This window comes from Micromys minutus (assembly GCF_963924665.1).
Source record: "Micromys minutus genome assembly, chromosome: 14".
Lineage (NCBI taxonomy): Eukaryota > Metazoa > Chordata > Mammalia > Rodentia > Muridae > Micromys > Micromys minutus.
Window position 1 is genome coordinate 49,646,507 of NC_137983.1, and position 14,341 is coordinate 49,660,847.

Genomic DNA, 14,341 nt, shown 5'->3' on the forward strand with positions numbered 1-14,341 from the left:
ACTCAATGTAACCTTAAGGATTTCATTCCTGGGACCCTATAGCTTACTCTGTACCACTGGCTCTGACATAGCTTGGAGTTCCCTAATGTCTAGTTATTCCTGTGGGTCGCTTTGCACCTGTATCTTTATCCATTCTGTGTAAGTGCCTCCTGTGAGTCTCTTTGAACTCTTGAGCTATGTTGGGTCTCTTAAATCTTTGTAGCATTCTCTTACCCAATACACTTTTATTAAAGATTTATTTATTTTTTGTTTTATATTTATGCATATATGAGTGTGTACATGCATACGAATGCAGGGCTCATGTAGAACAATGGATTGGGGAGGAATACCCTAGAACAGGAGTCACCGAAAGTTTGAAGCGTCCAGACATGACTACTGGTAACTGAACTCTAATCCTCTAAAATCACAGCATGGACTTTTAACTGCTGAGCCATCTCACCAGCTGGCCTAGACCCATACACTTCTTTTACTTAGTCTCAAGGCTTTCAAGGAAACACTATGGTAAAAGGAATTTTTTTTTTAAATGTCAGTGCTGAAGGCATGACCTAAAAGAGTTGCTCCTCTTATAGGAGACTGAAATTTGGTTCCCAAAAGCCATGTTGGGTGGCACCAGAACCTGTAACTTCATCTCCAGAAGATCCAATCCTCTTTTATGGCTTTTATAGGCATGTGCATGGATATACATACATACATACATACATACATACATACATACATACAAATATTGTAAAATAACTAAGTAAATAATAAAATGTTGATGTCTGGAGTATAATGTGTCAGAGTTAATATTGACAATTAAGATTGAATTGAAATTTATTTCTTTACCAGCAGCCAGCTGTAGGGAAAAAGGCAACTTGGAAATTTATAGTCAATAGAACTACATTGGTTTGTGATTTTATTTCTATTATAGAAATCCTGGCATTTGGGAAAGACACAGAAGTGTCTGTCTGATGTAACACACTCGTGACTGTAGCAATTTGTTCACATACACACGTGCATGTGAAATTATCATTCTAGTGTTTAAGGGAACCTTAGACTAAAGGTTTCTGATGACTACTTAGTAAGGGCAGCCAGCCATACAGCACAGTTACCAGTAGGTGCCACGTCGCTTACTACATTGAATGGTACCAGCTGATTCCCAGAGTGAGCCAACTGGCTGATTTAAGCAGAAAACTGAAATCTGATCATATAGGTCCCAGAGCACAGACGTTAGTTGCGAAGGTTGTTATTCAAGGGCATCTTAGCATCCAAGGGAGATGTAGGGACGCCTACCTTTGTGTAATTGTGTAATGAGAACTACAGGACAGATGACCTTGAGCGAACAAGACACCAGTTATTTCTAGAACAGGAATGATTCACTGCAGCATCAATTAAGCTCCCTGTACAATAACCTATACATGCCAAGGCATCACTAAGAGGGAGCCTCAACGAGTGAGCCAATACACGCATCCATTCATAACATAGGTAACACTGAGATTCATTTGCACCTAGCTGCTTGGCGATTTTTCTGGAAGACTGGTGACAGATGAGGGTGAGTTAAGATATTCCTGTGTATGAGGAGTAAGGGAGCTGACACAGCGCTTCCAGCAATCAATTCGGTCTGGCGGGGTGGGGGGACAGCCTCGGCTCCTTCTCATTCTAGCAGTTGACTTGGAGAAATGGACCAGAGTTTGAACACACGGTCAACGGGATTTTCCTGTTATACAGAGGCCCCAAGAGTGAGCAGAAATGTTGGCTCACACTAAAGGTGACCATTGACAAGTGCACTTAAAGGAAAATAAGCAAAGAGGTCATGGAAACAGTTGACACTGCAGCTCTTTTTTTTCCTCTGAAAAAATTAGGTGCCTTTATCAACTTCCTGCATTAACTTACACAGTTCTCATAAAATTGGGCAGAAAGAATTAAAACTACAACATTAGCTGCCTCTGAGCAATGTGCTTTTATGATTCTTGAACTTTCTCTTGATAAATTTTCAGATTTTCTCAAATTTTACGCAATAGCCACAAATAGAATCATATGTAGAATAAAACAATGATACAGCTTCGTGGCAGTGTTATAACTGGGGGGGGGGGGTTATTTTTAGGTTTAAAACGCAGTCCCAGGTAGCCTGCTGAGCTGCTTGTTCCACAGTAAAGAGATGGATGGTGGTGAAAGTCATGGAGGGAAGATTTATTCCATGTGTCTATATTTGGAAGAGAAAAAGATAAAGGAGTCAAGTGACTTCAGGTCTGTTATGGGCAGAACACGTTAGGTGTAAGCAGAGGCAGAATTGGACAAGAGGAATTTATAACTAGGCACTTACCAAGGCCTGCCCACCATCATCTCAGCCCCAGTCCTGTAAGGAGGTCCAATCATGTCCTTATTTCTTGATGAGACAGGTTCTCAGGTAAATTGCTTCAGCTGCCTGATGGATGCTCACTTCAGAGGCCTTCCTAGTCAAGTTTTCCATCCCTGACCCAAGGACATTGCAGGGTTAGGAGAATGGCTTATCCCTGTACCTTCATCTATTGTAAAGAAGACAGGGAGATGCAAAATGAGGCAGAGATGTCAAATTTCCATTCTACTTTTTGAATTGTGTGAGCCCTCTGAGGACACAGCACCTTCTCACAACAGCAGACAGCAGATCCTTATTTGGTCCTCAGAGGACCTCTTATCACAATATGGTTGATATCAAGAGGTATTTAATACAAGTTTTTTAAAAAAGTGTTTAGAAAACAGTATATACTTTTCAGCCCATGTCTGAATTTAGAAAAGTTTGGCATTATGCAACATTGTGTGTGTACTTAAATAATTCATTACATGTTGTGCAATGAACTATGCTAAAGTCTTTTTTTAAAAAAAGTCTTTAGAGAAAGGAAATATCTCAACAAGGAGTGTTTGCCAACATGCTTCTTTGACACTCCCCCCCCCCCCCCCGCCCCAGCATAGATAAGAAAAAGATAATTTTTAAATGTAGAGTATGCTTAAGTAATAATCAGTGAAGATGCCAGGAGCCATTCCTAGTAACATGCTTTACCAGCTTGTATACTTGCCTTGTCCGTGTGACACACGGGTCACATGAGAAGTTTAGACATGGGGCAGTCCCATGAAGATGTGAACAGAAACATCCTCTTGGATATGAAAAGAAACAACCATTGGGCTGCAGTAAACTCAGCCAGAGCTGAGTGAAAGCTGACATATCAGCACGTGTTGAAGGTAGTGGCTATTCGGGGGAACTAAGTAGCAGGTTCAACCACAGAGAAGTGGGAGCTGACTGTGGAGACATCTGTTTCCGCTTTAGAAGGTAAAGGAGGGGCCATAATAAGACAGCTGCCCTTCCTGCTCTCAGAACCTAGAGGGAAGAACATCACCATTTCCTGGTGATGTTTTGTGGCTTTTTTTTTTTTTTTTGAGATTTCTTAGAGAAATTGGGATAAGTTAACATGCTTGTGTAATAAATGGATCACGCAAGCAGAACAACTAAAAAGGAATAGAAAAGTCTGGTCACATCAGAAAAAGAAGAAAATAGCCAAGCTGGACTCTGCTTACAATGCTAACACTGGGAGGCAGGAGTGTGCCCATGTACATACAACTGATTTGAGTTATATAGCAGATATACATCTCGGTGAAACAAATGAACAGAAATGTGTTGTTAGATCATGATTTTGATATGATTAGCTCAGGTAAAGATGTTAGAGAGTTGGCTCTCATAGAAACATGGCCCCTTTATCCTCAGAGTAGCCGTGGTTGAGACCCTGAGATTGTGCCTCCCCTAGGATTCCAACATGACACTGGTACCTGACAGACAGCAGGAAGCTGAGGCAGTACTTGGACATGTCATAAGCCTCAGAGAGTTCAAGGATGGTTTGAAATTAAATGTGTTTAAAATCTGTAATATTCTGGATTCTTATGGCTTTTTCCATGTAAAATGCAATAAAATCAGTGTTAATTAGAGAGATCATGATGTTAGGCTTAGTAATGATGTGGCTGATTACTTTAAAAACAATTCTATGGCCTAGTGTTTGAAATAATTTGTAAAAAAACTAAGGTATGAAAGCTCCTAAAAATCACAAGTTTTATGGACAGTGAAGGAGTTTAAACAACTTCAATTCCTTAAGGCGTGGCATTGTTTTTTACTTCTTAATTTTGTGTTAAACATTTACAATTGTTGGCAAGACTGTAGGATATTTAAAAATAAATTTTATTTTCTGACAATGAAAGAAACAAAAACTTTCAAAAAATCATCTAAAAGTCAGAAAGCATAGTTCTTAAAATATATCATTGCCTCTTAAATTCACCCAAGTGAGACTGGGCACGACAAACCCTTGTCGTCCCAGTATTTGGGAGTCCAATGTAGACAAGTCATGATTCCCAGAGAAGCCTTGGCTACATGAAGAGACCCAGTGTTAGAAAACAAAGAAACAAGAAAAAAAAAAAAAAACTAATAATAGAAGTTTAATAAATTGTATTATTGATGGTTCCATAAGACAATATACATAACAAAAGGCTGGTTATCATTGTTGTCATATTTGATTAAGTAATTATAGGACAAATATGTGAAAAGGGCTATTTATGAGATAAGAATGTTTCTAACCAATGAGAGAGACAACCTACCAGTTCATAGGTGGCATATCCTGTTTATATAATGAGAGAGTCTAAGAATTCCTCAATGAAAACCACCAGTTTAGGGAGGTCTTGGTAGTGTGGGGGTGATCATAGCTGCCCTCTAAGGAAAAAAAATACAGTCCACAGACTTACTACTTCAATAGAAGGTTTTCAGTCTAGAAATTCATTCATAAAGTTATGGTGATTCTCTTAGTAGATAAACATGATTTATATTTTGACTGATCTGTGTCAAATCTTGAGTTTTAGTCTATAGATGCTATTTTTCAGATTTCATAGTTTGCTGCTGTTGGCCAGGCTTCCCAATAGGTTTATCTTCGAATTCGGAACAATACATTTGTTTGAAACAACCTGAATTTTATTTGAACTACAAAGACATTTTTTTTTTCTTGGCTAATAATAGAAGGGAGAGATAAACTCAACAATCAAATTCTAGCTCTAGATGCATAGTTGAGAAAGCAAGTAGGTTTTTTATTTATTTATTTTTCTTTCTCTCTCTCTCTCTCTCTCTCTCTCTCTCTCTCTCTCTCTCTCTCTCTCTCTCCTGGTTTTTATTTTTATTTTGTTTTTGTTCTTGTTTTGTTTTTTCAAGGCAGGTTTCTTCCTTGGGAATATATGGCACTACAATGTGTGCTAATATATTGAATACTTGTCTGTTGCTAGGATAAAATGTCATAACCAAGGCAGCTATAGAAAGAAGGATTTATTTGACTTATGGTTATACAAGGATGAGACCTTTGTTATAGCAGGGAAGCATGGCAGCTAGCAGCAGAGTGAGCTGCTGAAGCAGAAACTGGGCAAAGAGGTCTTTAACCACAAACATCTTCAAACTCTTAATACAGTCCACCAAAATTATGCCTCCTAAACCTCCCAAATTGTGCAACAAACTAGAGAGTAAAGATTAAAGTCCCCAAGACTATATCTGTTCTCCACATTTTAAAATAGTTATTTATGTTAAAGTTTAAAAAACAACTCTTATGGCTAAACTCAGCACTAACAACAGCCACCATGCTATGCAAATAGAACTTATGAATAGGAGAAATGGCCTTATAGAAATAGGTGTGGCCTTGTTGAAGGAAGTGTGCCACTATGTTGGTGGATTTTCAGGTCTCCTAATGCTCAATCTACTCCCAATGCAAAAGAGGTGCTCCTCGTGGCTGCCTTCAGAAGACAGTCTCCTTAATACTGTCTTTAGATCAAGGTGTAAAGCTCTTGTGTCCTCCAGTACCAATTTATACCTGCCTGTACACAGCCATATTTCCCACCATGATGATAATAGGCTAAGGCTTGGAATCTGTAACCCAGACCCAATTAAAGGTTGTCCTTTATAAGCGATGCTTTGATCATGGTGTCTTTTTACAGCAAGTCATCCCAAACTGAACATACATCTTACATGCCTTTACACTGGAAATCCAAGCTGATGATCTCCAAAGCATAAATTCACAACTCCATTCAATAAAGTCTCAGAAGCCATGATAAAAAGAGGAAAGAAAAAACATAAAAGTTGAGCTCAGAAGCTCTTTTTGGCTAGGTCTGAGTTTAAGCATAAGAATTATGAGGAGAGGTTATCTTTCTACAAAAATCTTAGAATGAACAAGACTTTTGTTTGCTTCACGGAGAAGTACAGGCTATTGGAGAGCAGCATCTTTCCCTACATCTTGCAGATTTGAACTTGATATGCTGCATTCTCTTCCTGCCAGTTGCATTGTAAGTTAGGTTCTCTCCATGAGCCTCAATAAGAGCTAAAGTGACAAAAAAGGGATGGAAAAGGAGAAGGAATGGAGAGAGGGGAAGAAAAAAGTAAAAGAAGGAGACAGAAGAAGAAGAAGAAGAAGAAGAAGAAGAAGAAGAAGAAGAAGAAGAAGAAGAAGAAGAAGAAGAAGAAGAAGAAGAAGAAGAAGAAGAAGAACAACAACAACAACAACAACAACAACAACAACAACAACAACAACAACAAGGGAAGGAAGGAAGGAAGGAAGGAAGGAAGGTAGGAAGGAAGAAATTTGAAGAAATCGTTCTGGGCAGAAGAAAAATGATACTAGGGGAGATGCATAATGAAAGGCACAGACAACTGGTAGACCAAGGATGTATATGTCATATGTCAACTTCTTTTTCTGGCCAACATTGCCAAAAATCACTGTCCTCCAATAACAGGCTAAAGGAACATGAGATAAATCAGAACTCAGTGGTGCAGAGAGTAACAGAAAAAGAATACCACCATATTGAAAAATAAATAAAGCTTCCATGGTGGAAATTTAGCTTCACAGAACTTCAAACAATTATTAGTAGAATTGTGAAATTTATAGACTCATCACATTCTCTGAGAGGTCTAGTATATTCAGACACTCTTATGGTACCCTGTGCGCCTTTTAGTCTTTTTTTTACTCTATGAGAGAATTGAGTCCTGTTTGTTTTTATCTGTTTACACTGAGTGGAATTTGGTGTGAGTTTAACACACTGTATAATCTTTCCATTGATTCTCCTTTGTCTTGCTCATTGCACATTCATCTCCTCTCCCTTGAGTAATGTCAATATAAAGTTATTTCTGTAGAAGAAAGTAGAGATGATGGGGAACACACATCAAGGTGCTCTCGATTTTAAATTAAGATATGGCACTGGGGAAGACCTCACAGGAAGATCTGTTTAAAGAGATGGCAGCTCCCTGCTCTCACTTTCTGTTTGCACACCACACAGAAAAAAGAGATGAAAAATAACAGTCTAAAGTCACCGAGAGAGAAAGCAAGGTATATAAAACCTGGGCTGTACTCTCCATGGATGGCTACTGCGTAGCCACTGACCAAGCCTTTGTGTTAAACTTTGAGTTAAACCTTGTGGATGTAGAGGTAAAGTGGGGGTGATGTTGGACCTATTAACAACCACAAGTGTCCACAGGGTTTGAGGTGTTTGAGTCATTGTCACAGCAAGGTAACTTCTCTGAGTTTTTCTCTCCTTATACCATTTGGTCCCTGGATGGGGTGAGTCACCCATAACGAGAATGGCCAGACCACAGTGGATCTCTAACAGTGCACTCAGAAATTTTGAAGGTCAAATGTGGGAAAACTCTGATAATTAAGGTCAAAATCCACCATGAATGGATAGCTTCTGGGCTTGGCCCATTATGGGAGACTCCCTTCAACAGCAAGTTTTCTCCTTCTCTGACCTTGTCTGGAGAATTCTAAGTACACACATATGCCACTACCTGAGGAATGTCACATATCCTCAGTCAGATAAAAGGACCAATTTCTTTTCTCCTGACAAAAACTGTGCAGCTAGCACCTGAGATTCATGAAATGCTTCTCCATGCTAATGAGGCATTCTATGCACCTTAAGCCCACAGCAAGTGACTTTTGCCCATTCTGGATGTTTCTGCCTTCAGTCCCCCAAAACTTTATAAGCATTCAATCACACTAAAGTTAATTTGCTGACTGACAACTGGTCCTGTTGTGGTCTCTCACCATACAATACTCAACAGGGGTTCTTAACCCCTGCTTACCCTCTGATCCCACTGCACTCACGGACTGCATCAGTTGATGATCCAGGAGAGTGGGGAGACCCACGTTGAGAACTTCTGATTGAACAGCTCTTTCTCACAGTGGATCTGAAATGTACCCGTCAATTTCTCCATGAGTAACCTTAGTCCTGGGAACCCAGACTATCCTAACTTTGTCAATCATCAAATATGCATGTGGGAGAATCTTTGGAAAATACTATATTCCTTTTTATATTCCTGCTCTTCTCTTTTACTCTGCTAAGCCCACAAACAAGCATCTGTCTCTGTTTTTTATCATTCCAACATTGATGTTTATAGTGCTAAAGAATTCTACACATTTCAGATTCAGATTAAGAAAAAGAAGACTATTAATTGAAGGACAGCTATTTTGCTTATGCCAAGATGGAAGTAAATAAAAACCCTATCTACACTGAATAGATACTTCTGAACAATGCAGCTCACATGAAAAGGAATAATTCAAAAAATAATTCATTGACAATTGCCCTCACAGAATTCTGCCAGTCCAACAGCTAACACCTGCTGACCCAGAGAACAGGGAGACACTAGCCCAAGGCTTCAGTTTGAATGTGGACTTGTGAACACCCTCCTGATTCCTATATACAGAATGAATGATATTCTGCTTGTCAGGATACCAAGGAGGACAGGGTAGATATCTGCTTCCTTTCCAGGCTACTGGTGATACTATGTCTAGGCCATCCCCAGGTCTTCATAGAGGACCTTCTGCTTCTGTCGGTCTGAGAAGTTCTTTCTATAAAGGATTTTCCCCAGTAAAGTAGTGAAAAGACTCCCATATTCTTAGAAATAACAAATCTCACATTTTATGAGAGAGGTGTTGTGTGGCAAAGAACTGTTTTGATTTTGTTGTTTCATTAAAATAAAATGAAAAAGATTTAGTGACATCAGTGGGCTCTATTCTTTTTCTGGCTTTAGGTAATGCCAGGTGACACAGGTGTGGACTGTAAACATCATCTGGCTTTTGCTTAAACTGTTTCCTGTGGCTTTGTGTTCAGTCTTGACATAGGGAGTCAAACTTCCTCTTCCACTCGGCATCTGGGTAGAAAGAGACAGAGGCCACAGGCTCATGAAATGGACAAAGCACAGAGCAAAAAGGGAAAGCTATGGCAGCTAAGCAGCAGCTGGACTGAGTTTTCCTTTGGTTAGCATTTTCTTAGGCTGAACTAGCTGACAGCTGGGGCAGAGGCACAAACTAAGAAGTAGCAGGCTCCTGATCACCTTTGCTTGCTCAATATAGCATCCTCCAAAGAGATAAACCTCCTGACCAATACTTAGACTACAGGAGAGATGAGAGGTAAGAAAGGAGATCTCAGCACAGTAAAAGCAGAGGAGGAGGGAGGTCACCCCCAGCTCTCTTCCATGCTTCATTCTTATTTTTTTTTTTTTAAAAAAAAAGGAGTTCCCTCTGCACAGTCTGCCTCGTACTCGGTTTTCTTGGGTTCAAGACCTAGAAAATTCAGACACTTACCTAAATCTGAGAGATAAAATCACAGGGTAGGATACACTTGAATATCACAGACAGGAAAACATTGCTTTGATGGAGGGAGGAGGGAAGTGGAAAGGACAGTGGAGATGGCAGTGGAAGGGAAGGGAAGGGGAGAAGGAAGGAGCTGGGTTCTTTCATGTTTAACCTATCACATTCTAGCCTGGCACATCTATGCTGTAGTTCATCAGTGATATCTGATACAATTTATGTAGTTAATTTAAAATATAAATAAGTGAATGGTCAACATCTATTTTTGTGAAAAGACTTTCATGAATATAGTAAATTATTTAGAGAGCTCCAGGGTCAGGGTCTCTGTGGAAAGACTGACAGCACAATCTACTCTATGTGGTAGTGAAGACAACAGTGTTGCACCCACCTCTTGTTTCCTGACAGTGAGTGGGTTTGGAGGTGGAAGGTGAGTTCTACTGTCATTTATTTTCAGCCCTAGAGACATGATCATGAGATACATTTTGCTGCCAAAATGTCTTAATTATTTGTAACCTGTTTTCCATGTTTCCTTTCTATGGCCTTTTAGATCCTGGTCCCTAGATCAGGGGTTAGCAGAAGTGTGTTAGATCTGCTGTGAGATTAAAGTATGGCTTTGTGAAGTCTGAGTCTCTTCTGATAATTTGTTTTGCTTTCTTTCAGTGAAAAAGGCAATTGAGCTGAAGTCCAGAGGAGTCAAGATGCTACCAAGCAAGGACAGCAGCCACAAAAACTCTGTCTGTGAGTTACTTTCTTTCTATATATGACAGTACATATACCAATTAGAGGGAGAAGAAGAGAAGATGGAACAGTAGTAGTGACATCATTCTCTGAGATGGAGCTCAATGATTACATCTTATACCTATAAAGAATCTCTTTATAGCTGACTGCTCACTGTTTTCTGGTTGCACACGCAAAGCTGCATTGTTACCCAGAAGATCACATATATTACAGACTTTTCATGGGGTCTTCTTGCCCCCAGTGATACCATCAGAGTCTACTACAGGGCTGAACATTCCTACATTGTCTTAGCGTGCAGTTACCTTCCTCAGACATTCTAAGACTTCTGTTCATGTTGTTCCCATTCTGTGTTCAAGTAGCATCCTATATCTGAGTGCTCCAGGGAGGTTCTGGCAAAAACTAGACTCTGAGAATGTTTCTATTATGTTTTTCTTGATAATCACGGCCCTTGTCTTTGAAATGAAATTGGGGTGGGGAAGAAAATAGCTTTTTAAATGGTAGAAAGGCCTGAGTGGCAGAAGTAAGAAGGTATTTTGTTCATCTATAAAGATATCAGTGTTTTGCTACAACCAGCTCTATGTCTTACAGGTAGAAAAGAGAGTGCTGGTAGTCATTTTGAAGTAATCAATGTTATGATTGAAATTCTTAAGGACATGAACTACAGCTTGACAGAATCACTTGTAAGGTGATATGCTTAAGTCAGTATTTGATCTGATGCTCCATCCACATTGTTCTGCTGGGCTGACACTGGCATAGCTTTCTCATGACAGGCTCTCCCCCTGTCCCCACCAAGACAGGAGGAGACCAATCTGATAACTCCTCTCTGAGCATTGGAAATTGTCCACTCCTTTCCGCCAGCAGTATGAAACTCTGTGGCATGCTTAGGATTCAACAATAAGGAAAAGAAAGAAGTAAAGAAACTCTAAGAGATCAGTGTGTACTGGAGGGGAGTATTTGACTCTGAAAGGACAGCAGAAGACAAAGTGAAATATTGTCTAGAGGAAGAGAGGGTCACAAACGCTGTACAAACCTGAGTTATATTTGGGTTCAAGATTCATTGTCAATAGTACTAAACCAGTAATTACTTGTGCAAGGTTATCAGCAAGATATGCTGAAATATTCTAAGTGGTCCTTACTTGTCTTTGTCATGCACTGGGCATTGTGCAGTTAATTAGCTCATGGAATGCTTCACTGTCTAAGAAGGAGGAGTCAGTATTTCCATCAGTTGTCACAGACTTCAGCAGCAGGGACCTTGCTCTGTAGAGGTCAAAAGAGATACTGACACTGGTCTCACATGTATTCCTATTGTGGCTTGAGATATGTGTGTTAGGACAAGTTCTGAGCCTGCTATGACCCAACAAGGATGGCCATTTTCCCTTTGTGTTTGGTGGATTCCTCACCATCTCTTTGAGGGCAAGGTGTGAGAAAGCAATTTTCACTCTTCACACTGACCATGGCAACTAGATGCACATGGATTTTCTCAGCACTGGGTACTTATGCATATTAGAGATATTATGCTCTCCCCCCTTTGTTCTAATGCCCTTCACCAAAGTTCAGGCTCAAGCCCCTCAGTCCCCTTACCATAGCCTCTTAACACTTGATAGTGCACTTAACACTAGAGAGTCTAGAGGCTCCCCCAACTAGAGTTTGATGACATTCGACAAATAGGGACTATAAGACTGGTTAAAAAACCAGAATGGACTGTGAGCTGTCAGCTATCACTCTAGGTTATCCCTCTGCAAGCTCTGCTCTCATAGGGCCTTTTCTTCTTCGTGAGAATCCTTATAGAAAAAAGAGGTAACAATAGTCACCATGTCAATGTCCTTCCACAGGGCAGGTCTGAGCTTGACAAAACATGTACCCATCTGACGCCTGGTAGGAATGGACCACAGGAGCTGAAGCTTCAAAGGGAAAGCTTAAGATTTGGTGGTTGTGCATGCACGTGTGCACATGAGTGTGTGTGTGTATGTGTGTGTGTGTGAGAGAGTGAGTGTGTGAGTGAGTGAGTGTGTGTGTGTGCGTGCGTGTGTCTGTAGCCCAGGCTGACCTTGAAATCAAGGCAGTTCTTCTGGCAAATATTGAGATCATAAGTGTGCAGTAACAGATCCTGCCATTGTGTGGGCGGTGGTGGATACAGTCTGTCTTCCTTCTCTTCTGGGCTTTCCCCAGGGCCATTTTCATCCTAGATGCTTTCCCTGAGAGGATGGACAACTCAGTCATGTAAACAACCTTAAGGCAGGAGGAAGGCAGACTCTTGTTTTTACTTTTCAGCTGGAAACAATTTCCTCATGAAAAGTTAATGACAAATGACTTTACAAATTCAATATACACTTGCTCCAAGGAATCCACAGCACACTCTGGCCAGCTATGGAGTGTTGGGTTGCAGCTGCTTCTGCCAAGCAGGGGAGGAGAGTGGGTTCAAGAGCCTGTCTATTCTAAAGCTGCCTTTAATTGCATGGCTAACTTGCCAATAGCATATATTGCCTTGTAGGTCTTGGGGAAGAATAGCCACCACACATAATGCAATAAATATTCCCAGAGTGCCTCTACTTTTAGTTTATTTTTTTTTGTCTCCTGCTTATAATGCAACATTTTTTATTGTTTTGTACTCAATGTTATCTACCTTGAAAAATACACTTGAAATACAATTTTCACTTTCATGAATCCAGTTCATCCTAATTTTGCATATAACCATGTGTATCTTACTTTGGTTTTGTTGCTTTGAAGAGACACTATGAACAAGGCAGCTCTCATAAAGGAAAATATTTAATTGGGGCCAGCATACAGTTTAAGAGGCTTAATCCATTATCATTTTGGTGGCAAGCATGGCAGCCTGCAGGCAGATGTGGTGCTGGAGAAGGAGCTAAGAATTCTACATTTGATCTACAGTCAGCAAGAAGAGACTGTGGGCCACACTGGGCTCAGCTTGAACCTATAAGACCTCAAAGCTTGCCCCCACAGTTTCACACTTCCTCCAACAAGGCCACATCTACTTCAATAACCAACCCCTCCAAATAGTGCCACCCCTATGGCCAAGCATTCGGACACATGAATCAATGGAGGCAATTCCTATTCAGACCATCATACCATGCTACTGACAGAAGACAGGTGATAGCTGATGCTGTTTATGGTGGCATCCACTGCACAGGTTACTGGCTTTTCCTTTGACTGATGTGGGCACAGACCAAAGATTCCACATCATGTCTCTGCCTTTGAGGCTTCAAAGTGGGGCCTCACTTGGAACATGGAAAATGTGTACCACAAGTACAGAATGTTTCCTGATGTTGTTGAATGACTGACTGGCAAAGCCGTTTCCTAAAATTAGAGAAATGTCTCCTTCCACCCTGGGCCCTAGTGTACTGACCCATTCAGCTTGCTCAGTCGTTTTCTTAGATATTGTTTTTTTTAGTTTTGGAGTTACTATAGAGAACAAATAAAAAGACAGAAAGTCTAGTGGCCATATAGTCACTGATTATTCAACTATGTTAAAAAAAAGAAAAAGAAGTATTCCACCTTGAATTAGTTATTGTTTCCCCGGCAGAGTGTGATTTAGTACTCAAATCTCCCAGCACTAGGTTTCACCAGGGACATCTTCTGGCCTAGGTCTTCTCTTTACAAACAGATCTGCAGAAGCTAAGAGGAAGGCAAGGAAGAAACGGAATTCTCATTAATCGGGCACCTCTGGGAGATTAAGGAGAGAAGCCAGCTCACCATTTTTACCATTTTAGAAAAATATTTTCATGTGACCTACTTTGAGAATAGACCTAGGAAGATAAACCTGCCATTCTGACTTTACTCCTGAATCCAGTCTTTCCCATGCCCCTGCCTGCCTAGAGCATAGGTCCACCTCTCACCCAAGAAGTGTATCAGCCATAGACAGTGCCCATATTCTGACACATCAGTTTGTTATATGTTCCCCAGGCAGCATCTTCACAGGTTGTAATTGCTGGATCAATAAGAGGTATGGTTGCCATGCCAATCCTGTCAAAGAATCCTCCAAT

At 40.4% G+C, this 14,341-nt stretch overlaps 1 protein-coding gene across 1 annotated transcript in view; it reads left to right on the forward strand.

The window, feature by feature from the left end:
* CSMD1 (CUB and Sushi multiple domains 1) overlaps window positions 1-14,341 on the forward strand; it is a gene marked incomplete at its 3' end in the record, with an annotated part of 1,481,492 nt that overhangs the window by 966,558 nt on the left and 500,593 nt on the right. The window contains exon 7 of the mRNA XM_080928326.1: window positions 10,263-10,340. Within this exon, the coding sequence (XP_080784452.1) occupies window positions 10,263-10,340 (78 nt within the window). The remainder of the gene's footprint in view (window positions 1-10,262; window positions 10,341-14,341) is intronic.